The sequence below is a fragment of the Cervus elaphus genome, chromosome 24 (assembly GCF_910594005.1).
Source record: "Cervus elaphus chromosome 24, mCerEla1.1, whole genome shotgun sequence".
Lineage (NCBI taxonomy): Eukaryota > Metazoa > Chordata > Mammalia > Artiodactyla > Cervidae > Cervus > Cervus elaphus.
Genome location: NC_057838.1, coordinates 20580087 through 20596951, shown reverse-complemented (window position 1 = coordinate 20596951; position 16865 = coordinate 20580087). Strand labels below are relative to the sequence as shown.

At 40.3% G+C, this 16865-nt stretch overlaps 1 protein-coding gene, 1 non-coding gene and 1 pseudogene across 33 annotated transcripts in view; 2 read left to right on the top strand and 1 right to left on the bottom strand.

Moving 5' to 3' along the window:
• Positions 1-675: 675 nt before the first annotated feature.
• CLASP2 (cytoplasmic linker associated protein 2) overlaps positions 676-16865 on the top strand; it is a 170874-nt gene continuing 154684 nt past the window's right edge. For 13 of the 31 annotated variants that reach the window (XM_043886911.1, XM_043886927.1, XM_043886928.1 and 10 more), the window contains exons 1-2: positions 805-1235; positions 11639-11717. In XM_043886911.1, coding sequence (XP_043742846.1) covers positions 1041-1235; positions 11639-11717 — 274 coding nt within the window. In that variant the 5' untranslated portion in view covers positions 805-1040. Of the gene's footprint in view, positions 1236-11638; positions 11718-16865 lie in introns of all 31 variants that reach the window. The other 18 variants (XM_043886914.1, XM_043886912.1, XM_043886905.1 and 15 more) reach the window with 3 other exon arrangements.
• Positions 7098-8394, bottom strand: LOC122683255 (annotated as a pseudogene). The gene has a single exon (XR_006337662.1). The product of XR_006337662.1 is annotated as an L-lactate dehydrogenase B chain-like (transcript).
• LOC122683374 lies at positions 11336-11461 on the top strand. Its single transcript, XR_006337721.1, has one exon. It is a non-coding gene; the product is annotated as a small nucleolar RNA SNORA61 (small nucleolar RNA).

The following is a 16865-nucleotide window of genomic DNA, read 5'->3' as shown; positions in this document are numbered from 1 at the left end:
AGTCCAACTCAGTAAAAGCAGACTGTATGAAGTCATGTGAAATTAAGTAATACCGAAACGTATGCTACCGTGATAGAAATCTGATTAGTATTTCCTGGCAACGCAGTGGTTATTGACTTGGAAGTTCCTGGAACTTCCTGGAGCGATGGAAATATGCTCGATCGTTCCTAGGGTGGTGGTTATTCACACTGGTGCATACCTTTGCCAAAACGCATGGACCACTTAAAATCTGTGCATTTTAGTCTGTGTAAATTAAACCTTTTTTTTTTTTTTTTAAAGCATAATCAAATGATAACCCAACGAGTGGCGATGGCTGGAAGCAGGGGTCATTATTAATTTTTTTTTAATATAATAAAGTGTATTCTACAAAAAACCAAAAAACCCCAAACCCAAACAAAGCAACAACAACAAAAATAACATCAACAACAACAACAAACCCAAACGCCCAAAGCCTTAAAAAAAAAAAAAAAAACAACAACCAAATCTGGTAGTGGGGTTAGGGAAGGGGGAATTCCAAGTCAAAGAAACTTTCCCAAATATTGATTTCAAGTGGAGGAAAACTTGAAAGGGTCTAAGATTTTACAAGGCGATGACTGAGTGCTGAGGTGGCGGACAGCAGAGAATCGTCGGCTTCCTGGGGGTGCCAATCCAGACCGATCGCAACTTCCCCAGACGCCCCACGACCCCCAGCAGCTCCCGCTGCGGCCGCCGCCTCCGCGAACCGTGTGTGCGGACCAGCGGGCAGGCGGGCGGGCACTCGCTCGCCGGCGTCGCGCTGACGTCACGCGCGCGCTGACGTCGCCGGCGGCCGCGGCCTCTGAAGCGGGTTGGGGCGCAGGGGGCGCCGAGTTTGACTAGTTTGGGGGGCCGCTGGACGCCTGGCGCTGCTCCCGCCGCCCGCCGCGCCCCGCGAGCCGCGCCCCGGCCGGACCGAGCGCGTCCCGCCCGTTCCCGCGGGGCCCCGCTCTGGCGGCTGGGCGGCGCTCGGCGAAAGTTGGCCCCTCACGAGCGGGCGGGCGGGCGGGCGGGCGGCCGCGGCCATGGAGCCCCGCAGCATGGAGTACTTCAGCGCCCAGGTGCAGCAGAAGGACGTCGGCGGCCGCCTGCAGGTCGGCCAGGAACTGCTGCTCTACCTCGGCGCGCCCGGCGCCATCCCGGATCTGGAGGAGGACCTGGCCCGTCTGAGCAAGACGGTCGACGCTCTCACCGGCTGGGTGGGCTCGAGCAACTACCGGGTAAGCGGCGGCTGCGCGGCCTGGCGGGGCACGCCCTCTCCCGCCGGCCCTTTAATCCCGGACGTGCTGAGGCGGCCGGGTGGGCCCCCGGGCACCTCTGAACCGCACCGCGGACCCTGGGTCCCCCGACTTGTCCCCACCGGCGAGCCTGCCTCTCCGAAAGCGAGCGGGAGCCCACCTTCCCACCGAGACCAACTTTTTCCACGATTGTGAGCAGTGGCAAATTCAGCGATTCCGTGACACCGTGCGGAGTTCCTTGGCACTAGGGCATTATGTTTCAACATCTATTTTTAAAAAATCAGTGATTATTTACATACGTAAAAGTGTAGCAGACCCTTTATTATACATTCGTACGTACCTGTGTAACGCTACCCAGGGCGAGACGTAGGACAGGAAGATTCAGATTTTAAGTTCAAAAGAGATGTCAAGTTAATCCTTTTGAATTAGCATTTTTATCCTACTTAATCGCCTGGTTTCCTTTTTCTTATATAGTTTTTTTCCCCTGTTTCTGAAAGGTTGTGCTTTTCGTGTCTAAAGCATCTTTAGAGCATAATAAGGTGCCTGATTAAGTTTCCCGTTAAATCTAGTGAAAAGATTCTGACTTCATGGCATTATTTATTTGCTTTTCGTGTATAGTCGACGGAAAGCAATTGAACGCTCTGTGTCATTTTGTTTTGCCGCAGTTGAGGACTGACTCGGATTTGAAACCGTGCTGTGGCAGGTTAGCTGATAGTGGCAAAAAAATAAAAAGATGAGGTACAAGAAGGAATGAGTGTTTCAGAAGAGCCGGTAGTAGGCAGGTTGTAATGTAGCCACGTTGGGAGACCAGGTAAATTTTCTGCAGCCAGCCTGTACTGTGGTTTTTACCAGTAACTTTGCTTTCTAGTCTTCTGGTGGCAGTGTTGTTTTAAAATGCTCGTCCAAGCCTCGTGCGGTTGAAGTGATTCTTCTTAGTAACAGATACTTAAAACAGCGAATAGGCTGTACTTTGAAAGCTGTATCATCATAGAGAAGAAAGGGAAACTCTAAAACTATTATGCAGATTTAATGATGAAACTTAAGAGTTTTGGAAGGATTTGACTTTTTACAAGGGTAATAAACAGTTTGAGAATTAATCACCTCAGTGTTCCATTGTATACTGCTTCTGTATTATTTTTAAAAACTTTGGGAAAAGTTAATGTTTAAGAATACACCATTACTGTTTAGAGGATTAGTCTTATTTCTTTGGAAGAAACGGCCTAAATTTACTTGCACTGTAAGAAGGGCATAAGCGCTTAAGATAGTTGATTTTTGTGTTGTAGCCTAGGCTGTTGTAGAAAGGTGGCTTTTTGGTAACGCTTACTCCCATTGCCACCTGAAGGTCCCTGTGTCACCCCTATGTTGCCTGTGGTTGAATTGGCATTTGGGCCATTTCACTCCGCAGAGGTACCATCAGTGAGTGACAGTTGAGCGGTCTCATCTCTTGAAACATATTCTTGGCTTTTGTGATGCCACAGTATCCTGCTTTTCCTTTGATGTCTCTGCGCAGAACTTCTACTCATTGCTTTGTTTTTCCTTTAACTGGTCCTTCAGAATTAGACTGCATCAGGGACCTGACTCAAGTTCTTATGTCTTTACTATACATTGTCTCCACGCTCCTCGGCAGATGCTGCCGCCTGAGACAGTTCTAGAGATGGGAAGAGAACTCCTGTAACCTCACCCACAGACTTCCTTGTGTGCCCCTGTCGCCCTGCCTTTTCTGTCACAGTGAACAAGTCGCCTTTCTCTCTTCTACCTCCACATGGGTATTGAAGGCATGTGTATCCATGCCCTCTTGTCTTCTCAAGGACATGAATTCATCAGCTTGGATCTCTCCTGCCGAATTCCTCTCCTTTCTACTGAATTCTATAATATAAGACCTTTTCTGACATGGTTCGGGAGAAGGCATTCTAATTAGTTTCTTTGAAATTTATATGCTGAGTTACCAAGCTAAGTCATCATTTTTTACTGAAGGTACAATGATTATTGAAATCTTTTGAAAAAAAGTGTATTAGTTTTTTGAATATACACACAAATAGAAGTATACTTAAATTTCAAATTATGCTGAACAAAATAAAGTTTTGCTTCGGATTTGTTAGTACTGCACAATTTGAGTGTCTTTAATAACAGTCATTGCTTCAGTGAATCTGAGTGCGTATACTTAATGCTAAGTATTATTCCAGATCTTGAGGACCCACCTATGAACAAGACTAGAAAGACATTCACTCAGCTTCATTTGGGGGTTAATTATACACCTACAGTGTGCAAACACTCTTCTGGGCACTTGAGATTCAGAAGGGAATGGCAGCCCATTCTGTTATTCTTGCCTGAAGACCCATGGACAGAGGAGCATGGTGGGCTATGTGTTTAGTTCATGGGGTCACAAAGAGTCGGACACGACCGAGCGACTAACATTACTACATGAGGACCTATGATGTACAGACGTTCTTCTTGGCACTAGGATACAAGAGTGAAAAAACGACAGAAATCCTTGCCTTTGTGTGCTTGGATTCTTGTGGGGGCAGAGGAATAAACAAGATAAATAACTGGAGTCTTTTGTGTATTAGATGATGATAAATGCTTTGGAGAAAAGCAGTGAAGGGAATAGAAGCATTGGGTAGGATGCAGATGTGTGAATTTTAAATTGTCGCTGAAGACCTCACTGACGCAGTGATTTAAAGCAGGGGGGTGAGATTGCTGCTGTCATGGAGATCCTATTAGAAAGAGGAAGGCAGATGGGTATACAGATTAGTTCTGTGTAACAAGTGCTTATGAATCAACTGATGTGAAAGAATGAGGCGAAGATGCGACTGTTTGGGGTGTAAAGGAAGTGAGGTGAAATTTGAGTACATTTAGGAAAGAAATACAGGAGTGAAGAATGCCTTTGGGCAGAGGAAACCACAGATGCAGAGAACTTAGTTCTGCTGAGGAACATAAAGTAGGCCAGTGTGGCTAGAGTTTCCATGTGAGTTGAGGTGTTCAAAGAGGTGAAACTGGGGAGGCAGGTAGAAAGAGCTGTATAGGATTTTATTCTAAATCATTGGAGGGTTTTTACTTAGAGGGTTGGCTGCTTTGTGAGGTGAGTGAAGTGAGCGAAGTCGCTCAGTCATGTCTGACTCTTTGTGACCCCATGGACTGTAGCCTACCAAGCTCCTCAGTTCATGGAATTTTCTAGGCAAGAGTACTGGAGTGGGTTGCCATCTTTGTGAGGAATGGACAGTTAAAGCAGCAAAAGAATCAGAGAGTTGGTGGCTCAGGCTGGTTTGGTAACAGTGGCAGTACTTGAGAAGTGAGAGATTGGGGTGTGATTTAGTGGTGGAGTCAACAGCATTGAGTATGAGGGTTGAGAGAGAGGAATTGGGGGTCACTGCATTGCTTAAGCACTAGTAGAGGGTGGTATTTACTGAAATGGGGAAGACTGAGAAAACAAGTCAGGTGAAGGAAGTAAAAAGTTAGGTTTGAGAAGGTTGTTTGACATCCAAGTTGAGATGTTAAACGGGCAGTTGGGATCTTCAGCTGAGTGGAGAAATCATTAATTGAAGGTTTAAAAATGTGTGAATAGGTATGTACATTATATTAAATATATATGCTCTGACATTTGATTTTGGTAAGTCCTGTGATTTTAGGAGTCCCCAAATGTAAAAATGGTGTTATAGCAATAAAAATCTTCCTTGTAAAATGCAGTTAAATATGATAACCACCATTTAAAGAGTCCTTAGTGAGTACCAGGCATTGTCTCAGGTGCTTTATTTCCATTATCTCATTTAATCTTTAAGGTGGCCTTAGAAAGCCAGTACTGTTTCTTCATTGTGTAGAAAAGATGTAAGTATTTTGGCTTAGGTCCTAGACCTGGTACATTGGTAGAGTACTTGAACCAAGGGACATTAGAATTTTCCTTTCCTTTTCTGTACTTTGGTAAACCTCTTCAACATCCTATCATTTGTCATCTCTACTTTAACTCTCTTATTTTTTCTATTTGTAAATGTGATCATAAGTTGACTCTCAAAATGGAAAAAACACTAAATAGCATTTATATTATAAACTGTGTAGTGCTGGGCTAGTAACATGCTAGGATTTTAAGTCTTTTCTTGGAATCCAAAATCACAGCTCTTTTACCATTTAAAAAGATGATGCTACCTTCCAGTGTTAGCAAAACCTTGATTGTACTTATAAACCATCAATTTCTTACAGTATACTATTTTTTTTTGTTTGAAGTCTGTCTGTATATATGGATCTCGTCTTTTTCTCTTACCTGCCACATAGGAAGAACATCCAGGTTTTTAACTCTTTACTATTCACATTGTTCTTTTGCATTGTCACCTTGTATGTGTGCATGAGAGTTTTGTAGGGTAGTGATTATGAACCCTGTCCAATTTAGTGCCCCCCCCCCCCCTTTTTGTTATTTTTTGGCTGCGCCACGTGGCATGTGGGATCTTAGTTCCCTGACCAGGGATCAAACGCATGCCTCCTTGCGATGAAAGTATGGTGTCTTAACCACTGGACTGCCTCTTTTAATGCTGCCCCTTACAATCCTGAAATAAAGTTTATAGATAATACTCAATCCACATCATTTTTAAAAATCCCCAGTATGTTCTCACTGTATTATAAAAGAAAATTGCATGTAGTTACAATGAGATAAAATGTTTCAGTGTATAAATGTGCCAGCCTGGTTACCCAGGAAGACATAATGCTAGTCAGGAGGCTGCCCCAGTGCATATCGCTGTAAATGTTACCACTGCCCATTCAGACCACTGCCGGTGTGTGCTTGCTGGTGGTTCAGACTTGACAAGTGGCATTACTGTCAGTGATTGTGATATTCTGGAACTCGAAATTCTGAACCTTGTTTCATTCCTTTCGTATAGTTTGTATAATTCTTTCTTTCTTTACTAATTGTCAAAATAATGAGGTAAAAATAATTAGCATGCTCCAGTGTTGGCCAGATAGTTTTTGTTATCATATGAAATCTTGCATTTAGATATGTCTAATACATTTCAAGTTCCTTAACCAGGGATTGAACCCTTGCCCCCTACAGTGTAAGGGTGGAGTCTTAACCACTGAATCTTCAGGGAAGTTCCCAGTTATTATTCTTATTAATATCCAAACTGTTCTATCAGATGACCCTAAGAATCTTTGGTAGTCTTTGCTCTCCAGTATCATGAGATCATATTCCTGCTCCTGCCCTGGAATTAGCTACTTGGTTCTTTTTGTGGGAAATGGTATGTGGAAACTGCAACGTAGGTGCTAATGGAGCTTATTGTTACTCATTTGATCTTTGTTTCTAGGTTTTTTTCAATGAAGGGGGTTAGATTTAATTTAATTTTTAAGAATAATATTTCTTGAGTTCATACTGATATTCAGATTCAAGACTGCGTTATGTTTACTTATTTTATTTCATTTTCAATGAAACTAGTTATTGCTGCAAATAAGGTATATTCAAAATAGTCTGATTTCTTTATCTGTGGCTTATACCCTGTTCCCAGCCATAAAATTTTTTTTCTGATTGTCCTTCCATTGTTGTTATTTTTTTTAAACATTGATAACTATATCCCTTGATATTTGTAGCCCTCCTTTAAAAATTTCTTTTAATTAAATTTTTTTAATTGGAGGAAGATTGCTCTACAACATTGTGTTACTTTTTGCTGGATAGCAATGTGAATAAGCTATAAGTATACATATATTCCCTTGCTGTTGAGCTTCCCTTCCATCCCCAACAAGTAGTCCCCTTTTTAAATATATATTAAATATGCGTCTCTCCAACTTGCTTTTTTCACTTAATGTATCTTGGAGTTCATTGCAAAGCAAGAGTAGGGTAGCCCTCAATTTTATTTTTATTTTTATTTTTTCCACACTACGCTAGGTGGTTTGTTTTATTTGTTCAAGGACTCATCTTGCAAGCATTAAAGCAAGCATGGGCTTTGATTCTAGGAGCCCAGATTCACAGATTTAGGAAGACAAAAGCGAACTGTGCTCCATGTACATGGACGCAAACTAAAGGCTTGTGGTTAATCAAACTGTAGTTTTAAGTTTCTACAGTCTCACAGCCAGAAGTCACAGGTCCTTTAGGTCCTTTTGGATGCCCCAGAGGGTATCTGCACTCTTCTTGAGTTGGGCAACCTCTTTATCCTTCAGCTTGTGGTTGATAACACTGGTTAACCCTCGAGCATTCAAGATACATGGAAGGCTCAGGAAAACTTCATTCTCAATGCCATACATGCCCTTCACCATTGTTGACACTGGGTGAATCCTGGATAGATTTTTCAACATGGATTCAATAAGATCAGCTACACTTAATCCAGTAGCCCAGTTGGTATATCCTTTTAGCTTGATGACTTCATAGGCACTCTCAACCACCATCTTATGCACTTCCTTCCAATTTTCACTATCATTGTCTGTTCCCATTTCTGGATTCAGTTTCTGGAGAGAAACGCCTGCCACATTCACTCCACTCCACACAGCCATACTTGAGTCGCCTTGTTCTCCCAAAATCCATCCATGGCAGCTGCTGGGATGAATGCCAAGTTTTTCAGCCATAAGGTAGCAAAATCTAGCAGAATCCAGATTACATCCACTCCCAATCACATGGTGCTTGGGTAATCCACTTAGTTTCCAGGTAACATATGTGAGAATATCCATTGGGTTGGAAACCACAATGATGATGCAGTCAGGACTGTACTTGACGATCTGAGGAATGATGAACTTGAAGACGTTAACGTTCCTTTGCACCAAATTCAGGCGACTCTCCCCCTCTTGCTGGCGAACTCCTGTAGTTACCACCACGATCTTGGAATTGGCAGTGACAGTAATCTTTGTCTGCCACAATTATTGGTGTCTGAAGGAATAAGCTCCCATGCTGCAGGTCCATCATTTCTCCTTTGAGTTTATCTTCCAAAACATCCACAAAAGCAAGCTCATCAGTCAGAGACTTTCCCAGAATGCTGATGGCACATGCCATACCAACTTGTCCAACACCCACTACAGTGATCTTATTGTTTGGGATTGTTCCCTCTTCTTCCGCAACTGGTGCAATCAGTTTTTCCTTAAGAGTTGCCATTGTACCCAGGGGAGAGAAAGTTCTCCAGACAGTGGTAAGGGCTGCACGAAGACAAAGTCAGCAGCATGCGTCTCCTCTGGCGCAGGATCCGCAAGGCTCAATTTTATTTTTAAAGTGTCATAGTTGTCTGTAGTGTGGATGTACCATTGAATCTGTCTCATACTGATGAATGTTTGGGTAGTTTCCAGTCTCTTGCAATAATCTTTTTGTGTCTTCTCATAATTTTGCTGATCTATCTTCAGGATAGATTCCTAAGTGAGATCTTACTAAGCGTGCATGTTTTTCCTGCTGATTTCAGATACTGCTTTTATCATCTATTAAATTTTGTGTATGAGTGTGTCTGTGCACTTCCAGTTAAGTTTTTAATAGCTTTATTGATGTAATTCACATGTTATACAGTTCACTCATTTCAGGTGCACGCCTTATTGTTTTTTAGTGTATTTGCATGACCATCAGCACAGTCAATTTTGGAGCATTTTCATTACTTCAAAAAAAAACCCCTGTACCATTTACCTGTTACCTCCTTATCCCTCTACATCCATCAGTCCTAAGCACTACTAATCTACTTTCTCTCTGTTTGGATTCGTTTGTTCTGGACATTTCTGATAAATTGAATCACACAACATATAACCATTTGTGTCTGACTTTTTCCCTTATCAGAATGTTTTTAAGGTCTATCCATATTGTAATTTGTATTAGTCATTACCTTGCTGTGTGCTTAGTCGCTCAGTCATGTCCAACTCTTTGCAACTCCATGGACTGTAACTCGCCAGGCTCCCATGTCCCTAGGGATTCTCCAGGCAGGAATACTAAAGTGGGTTGCCATGCCCTCCAGGGGATCTTCCTAACCCACGTCTCCCGCATTGCAGGCAGATTCTTTACTGTCTGAGTCCCCATGAAACCCATCAGTCATTACTATTTATGGCCAAATTGTATTTGATTGCATGCATATACCACATTTTGTTTATTTATCCATCTGATGGCCATTTGGGCCTTTCTACCTTTGGTCTGTAATGAATGATGTATAATGACATTGGCATGCAAGCATCTATGTCCTGCTTTGATTCCTTTGGGTTTATACCTAGGAGTGGAATTGTTGAGTTCTCATTGTTTCTGCACTCCCCCCCCAACTTTGTTGTTGTTCAGTCGCTAAGTCGTGTTTGACTCTTTGTGACCCCGTAGACTGCAGCATACCAGGCTCCTCTGTCTTCTGCTATCTCCCGGAGTTGGTTCACATTCATGTACATTAAATCAGTGATGCTATCTAACCATCTCATCCTCTGCTGCCCCCTTCTTTTGCCTTGGGTCTTTTCCAGTGAGTTGGCTCTTCACATCAGGTGGCCAAAGTACTAGAGCTTCAGCTTCAGCATCTGTTCTTCCAGTGGATGTTCAGGACTGATTTCCTTTAGGATGGACTGGTTTAATCTCCTTGCAGTCCAAGGGACTCTCAAGAGTCTCCTCCGGTACCACAATTCGAAAGCATCAATTCTTCAGCCCTCAGCCTTCTTTATGGTCCAGCTCTTATCTGTACATGACTACTGGAAAAACCGTAGCTTTGACTATATGGACCGTTGTCAGCAAAGTGGTGTCTCTGCTTTTTAATATGCTGTCTAGGTTTGTCATAGCTTTTCTTCCAAGGAGCAAGCATCTTTTAATTTCATGGCTGCAGTCACTATCTGCAGTGATTTTTGGAGCCCAAGAAAATAAAATCTGTCACTGCTTCCACTTTTTCCTCTTCTATTTGTCATGAAGTGATGGGACTAGATGTCATTATCTTAGTTTTTTGAATGTTGAGTTTGAAGACAGATTTTTCACTCTTGTCTATCACCCTCATCAAGAGGCTCTTTTAGTTCTTCATTTTTTGCCATTAGAGTGGTATCATCTGCATATCTGAGGCTGTTGATAACTTCCTGCAATCTTGATTCCAGCTTGTAAATCATTTAGCAATACACTTTAGGCTTTCTCTTTTTTCCTGTACTTCATGGAGGGGTTTTCTCCTTTCCCCAGTGGTAAACGGCGGTTGCTTCTTCTTCTCTTGCTGACTCATTTATGAGTAGTGGGGCTATTCAGTTTTCCTGGCCCAGCTTCAGTCTTAGATCCTTAAGGTAAAGCTTTATCAGAAATCCTGCCCCTCCTCAACTGGAAAGCTTTAATCGTGAGAACCCAGCATGGTTTTCTGCTCCTACCCTTGAAGTAGAAGGCTTTTTTTTTTTTCCTTTTCTCTTTACTTAGTAGTTGTTAGATTTTACCTCTGTCCAGGAGGATAACAGTGTTTCTCTTTCCATCTGTAGCTTCAAATTTTTGTTTCTTATAAGACAAGGAACTGGAAAAGTTTGTGATTTGCTCGCAGAGGTAGCTACTCCTTTCTACCAAGACCTCTAACTACCAAGAGACTTTCTCTGATCTCCTGCCGAGTTCTCAGTCTTAATTATGAGTGTCTAGTGGAGGTTTATAGAGAAAGCCTGCAAGCTGATGTGAACTCTCCTTGTGTCTGCAGCTGACAGGTTTCTGAATTCTCATGCTAACCCACACTCAGGTATTAACGCGGAGTTGAACATACCTGAATTCTTTTTACCCACTTGTATTGTGGCTTCATCTTGCTTCCATCCTCTTCCATGTGTGAGCTACTGCTTATGTCTCATATCTCTCCTTGGCATCTGTCTTTCCTTAAGATTTCAAGCTAGATGATTATTCTACAACCATAACTTTCTAAATGGATTCAAGAATAATTACAGTTTTGTAGATTATTTGGCTTTTTCTTGTTTACAGTGGGAGTAATAATTTTTTCCAGTTTCTTCATCCTAGACGGGAGCTGGAATTCCTCTGTAATTAAATGTGCTGTTTTGCTTAAATGTTTCATTTAAGAAACATTTCAACATTACAGAAAAGTTGCAGGTATAGTCCGTGAACTCCTGTGTACCCTTTACCTAATTCACCAGTAATTAATATTTTGCCAAATAGGCTGTATCACTATCTTCCTGCATTTGCATGTTATTATTGTTACTGGCTATTTAAGAATAGTGTGCCCTAGACCCTCCAGTTCCCTTTCCCATCGGATCTAAACCCTGGTCTCGGTGGTCGTAAGAGGAGGGATAGTAGTACTGAAACTGTGCTTGTCGTGTGTGCTGTATAGCATGTGGGCTAGTTTCAGACAAGGCTGACAAGAAAAAAAAAAAAAAGGAATAGTGTGCCCTAAGCTCATGACTGTTCACCCTGAACATTTCAGTGTCTTTTTTTTTAACTTGGTAATAAATGAAGAACTTTATGTCACAGTTACATACTGTTATTATATTATGCATCTCTAATTTGTATTCATTAAAATTTCTTTCTATAGGTGTCATTAATGGGATTGGAAATTTTAAGTGCCTTTGTGGACAGATTATCAACACGATTTAAGTCTTATGTAGCAATGGGTAAGTTAATTTTATTTACAAATTATTGTAGTGTTTGACACACTGACTTTTTCATAGTTTTTTTTTTTTTAACAGAATTAGTTCTCTGTAAATGCACAAATGTAATTGTATACAACTCAGAGATCCACTACTTAGCATTTTAATTTGCTGAGATATAAAAGAGTTTTTTTTTTTTACATAAAAGATTTTAAGCCTATTTAAATAAATGTTTCCTTTAAGACAAAAACAAAAGCAAAAAAATTACTGAATATACATCTAACAGATTTTTACTTCATATTTCAAATTTTTTTACTGTGTCTTTTACTTTTTTGTAACATATTAATAATTCATAACATAATTTGCAGCATCACTTTTCAGCCTTATCTGTGGTGAAGGACTAGTTTTTTGATTGCTAGTCTATTGCAGACCAGTATTTTATAAAATACAATACAAATAAATTAGAGCACAACTAAATGAAAAAAAAAATACAAGGCTCAATTTTTTATTGTGAGCATCAACAAATGTAAAATTTACTTTGGTCACATTGTTTCCAAACCTTGTTTTAGGAAAACTCACTGTCTTGACCTCAAGATGTTTGTAGACTGGCCCTGGGCTGCCGGCCATGCTCTGAGCAGCGCTTCTGGAGCGTTTGCAGTCCAGGGTGCTGTGCTGGGATCACGCTTGTGTATAGTAGCTAGATGGCAGAGGGGGCTTTGACTTACCTTCTCAACCTGAGTGACCTTTGTGGGCCTTTTGGAGTGCTTCAGTGAGTGGATTTGGTCCTATTATACAGAAATGTATTTAAGGGTAACCTCAGATGTTTGTGATTTCTTTTATGGATTCAATTAATGCCTCAGAGTGTATCATCACCCTTATTTTCAAATTATCTTTTGTCAGCTTCATGTTCAGTATGCTACTCAATTCTGCCGATTTATGCCTTTATTTTTGCTGCCTCTCCTTTCAACAGTATCTTAGTAACTGTCCCTATCTATACTATTTCCTTTTTAATCAATATCTGGTTCCTATTCAATCTTTGTATGAATAGCTTCTGAAAAGATGATTTTTGAAACTGTCAGTCTCCTGGTTAAAATCCTATGGTAGATGTTAAGATGTGTTACTTGCTTATGTTTTATCTTAAAGTATTTTGAATTAACATTTAGGACATTTTACATAAAAATTCATATTTGCAGCTTGACTTGAAAAATTGGCCAATGCAGCAACCCTGATCTTCTTTCCATTCCCACATATGAATATTGGCAGAAGCTCTGCTGTAGCTTCCTCTCTGTCTGGGCCATGAGTTTTCCAATCCTTAAGTTCCTCCCATCTCCTCTTATCTCCTCATAACTGGAATTTTGGTTATAATACACAGAGGTTGGAATACTGCAGTTCTCAGATCTGGTTCATTTTTGGTGTTTCTGGTACCTCCTTGACTTTAGGCATCTGAACTTGTGACCCCTGCCCTATAAGTTGTTGCAGACAATATTCCAGGGTTCAGAAATTCTAGGTGTTCCATAGCTCACTTATTTCTCGCACATAACCAGATGGAGTTTGACGTATGTGCTGACTGCTTGCATTTAGGTACTGTGAAAGTTTTAGGACCAGAATCCTCATTTGCTGCCTCCCAGGACCATCCTGTTTTCAAAGCTTACTTCTGACTTTGCTGTCCTTGGAGTTTTAGTCTTCTCAGCCCATATGACTCTTCTCTACCTCAGCAGCCTTATTTATCTGTGATCGTCAGTAAATACTCTCCACTTTTGTTAATCAAAAACTTGCTCACTCTTGTTAGTTCTGGCTTAGCTTGTTTATGCCTCTGCTGTGCTGTTATTTCTTTTTCAAATCCTCTCTTCTCCAGGGTCCTTCCTTTCTCTTTTAATGATTTACTTCTGATTTCAGTATCTGGGAGCTTTGCAGATTAATTTCACCCAGTACTGAATTTTTCTTTACTTCATGATTCTATACCCTTAAAAATTAATTAATTACATTAAGTTGTTTTTGTTGGTTAGTGTTTTTTGAATATATTTCCCACATATCTGCATAGTCTTATATGTGTAGCTTTTTATCTGTTAATCTCTTACTCTTTTTGTTTACCCCTGTGCATTTACTGTTAGTGTTGTTTTTGCTTAAAACCCTAAGTGTTCATTATTGTTCTTAGTGAAACTTGAGCTTGTTATTACTTGAGAGTCAGTGTGATATAATAGGAATATTTCATCTCAAGTTTTGCTACCATTTATTGAATGCCCACTTTTTATCCATTTACTGGGCTTCTCTCCTTTACATAAATTAAAGATTATCCTCAAATTATTATTTCTAATTTGTGTGACAAATTACCTCTACAAGATAGGCTGCAGTGTATCTTTGTGCTCTTAAAGAGATATAGTACTAGAGTAAGAATCCCAGGAGTTGACTTAAAGAATCTGCCTGCAATGAAGGAGACCCTGGTTCGATCCCTGGGTTGGGAAGAGCCCCTCGAGAAGAGAATGACTACCCACTCCACTATTCTTGCCTGGAGAATTCCACGTCGAACATGACTAAGCAGCTAACACTTCCTTGTTTTACTCTGTCGTAAATCTTAGCCAAACCATTTTAGAAGCCTTTCCTTGAAAGGAAATTGAATTAAGTTATGTGCTGGAGGTTTTTTTGATAATGTAACCTTTTAGGTATATGTAACGTGATATGAGTGGTACTGTTTTTCTTTTGATACACTTCAGTTATTAAATATTGTTATAGATATTTTTAATCTTTTTATATTAATAGTAAAGTTTAAAAAAAAAATAGTAAAGTTTTAGGAAAATTGGGATCCATGGTCAGTTTTAGTACCAAAAAGAGTATGGACTCTATTAATGTAATTCATTAATATATTTACATTTTCTTTTGTGACTAGATGTTTTATGGAAAAATTAAATGTTCAAACCTCCCCAAAACACAATTTAATTTAACACTGATTACCAACCTTGGTTGTTTTTTGTCTGTCCCCTACCTGCCACTCACACCCTTGGCCATGCAGGTTGCAGGATCTTAGTTCCCCGACTGGGGATTGAACCTGGTCCCTTGGCAATGAAAGCAGGGAGTCCTAACCACTGAACTGCCAGGGAATTTTATGAAAACAAAATCCAGTAAAGATATTTAAAGATATTTACAAATCTTAAACAGATAAGTTTTAATCCAAAATGATATTGTAGAAAGTATTAGAACAGTCAGGGTACGTGGTCCTCAGTTTTGCATCTTGTAAATGGTTTGCATCTTGTATAATGCTAAGAGAATAAAATATACTAGCAGCTATGCTTCCATGTTTATACTACCTAATAAAATATACTAACTCCTTCCATGTTTCACTGTCCAAATTCCAGTCTATGACAGATGTACTTATTTGTTTAACAAGTTCTTTTTGAGAGTTTACAGAGTGAAAAGCTGTTTTGGATTCCCAGTGATTATTGATTGCATGTTCATCATGTTGAATAATAAATAATTTGGTGGTCATTATATATAGATCTGTAAGGAACAGTGCTAACCCTTCTGAATGCTTATTATGATCTTGGCACAGGTGCTTTTTTTTTTTTACCAGTTTTACATATTCTCTTACTCGCCATGGGAGGTATAGACCTGGATCCCTCCTTATTTTACAGACAAGAAAATCTGAACTAAGAAAAGTTTACTGTCTTATGTAATAAAATAACCAGTAGAGCTAGAAATAAATCTTGTTCTATTTGACTCCAAGAGTATATATGTTAAAAAGGCATTCTAGTGGAAAAAATTTATGAAATTTTGTTAATAGCTGTAAGTCTGAAGTTATGTAGTGTGAGGTTTTTTGATTTTGTTGTTTATATTTTATAAATTTTAGTTTTTAAATTGAAGTGAGCTCCTGTTTGGGTCAGATTTTTTTTTTTTTACTGCAGTTTAGGAGATCTCAGTTTTCCCACCAAGCATAGAGCCCTGCAGTGTAAACAAGTAGTCTTAACCACTGGACCACCAGGAAAGTGCCTTTATTTTCTTTTTGGAGTTAAACTCTAGCACTCAGGAATGAAGTGTCTATTTTTATTTTCCCATTATTGTTATGTGGTTGTTAATACACACACACACACACACACACACACCCACCCAACACCTCAGGTACAAATAAATGGAATTAATTATGACCATGGTCTAGCAGATTACTTAAATCCTGGTTTTCACTACTTGCTAATTGTGTGACCTTGATCCAGGTATTTAAAATGCCTCTGGACCTTCTTCATCCAATGGACCTACTCTATTTCATAGGGTTTTTACGAAGATTAAATGGGATAATTCAGTGCTTCAGTTCAGTTCAGTTGCTCAGTTGTGTCTGACTCTTTGCAACCCCATGAACTGCAGCACACCAGGCCTCCTTGTCCATCACCAACTCCCGGAGTTTACCCAAGTTCATGTCCATTGAGTCAGTGATGCCATCCAGCCATCTCATCCTCTGTCATCTCCTTCTCCTGCCCTCAGTCTTTCCCAGCATCAGGGTCTTTTCCAATGAGTCAGCTCTTTGCGTCAGGTGGCCAGAGTATTGGAGTTTCAACTTCAACATCTATCCCTCCAATGAACACCCAAGACTGATCTCCTTTAGGATGGACTGGTTGGATCTCCTTGCAGTCCAAGGGACTCTCAAGAGTCTTCTCCAACACCACAGTTCAAAAGCATCAATTCTTCTGTGCTCAGCTTTCTTTATAGTCCAACTCTCACATCCATACATGACCACTGGAAAAACCATAGCCTTGACTAGACGGACCTTTGTTGATAAAGTAATTTCTCTGCTTTTTAATGTGCTGTCTATGTTGGTCTAACTTTCCTTCTAAGGAGTAAGCATCTTTTAATTTCATGGCTGCAGTCCCCATCTGCAGTGATTCTGGAGCCCAGAAAAATAAAGTCAACTACTGTTTCCACTGTTTCCCCATCTATTTGCCATGAAGTGGTGGGACCAGATGCCATGATCTTAGTTTTCTGAATGTTGAGCTTTAAGCCAACTTTTTCACTTTCCTCTTTCACTTTCATCAAGGGGCTCTTTAGTTCTTCGCTTTCTGCCGTAAGGGTGATGTCATCTGCATATTGGAGGTTACTGATATTTCTCCCAGCAATCTTGATTCCAGCTTGTGCTTCTTCCAGCCCAGTGTTTCTCATGACGTTCTCTGCATATAAGTTAAGTAAGCTGTG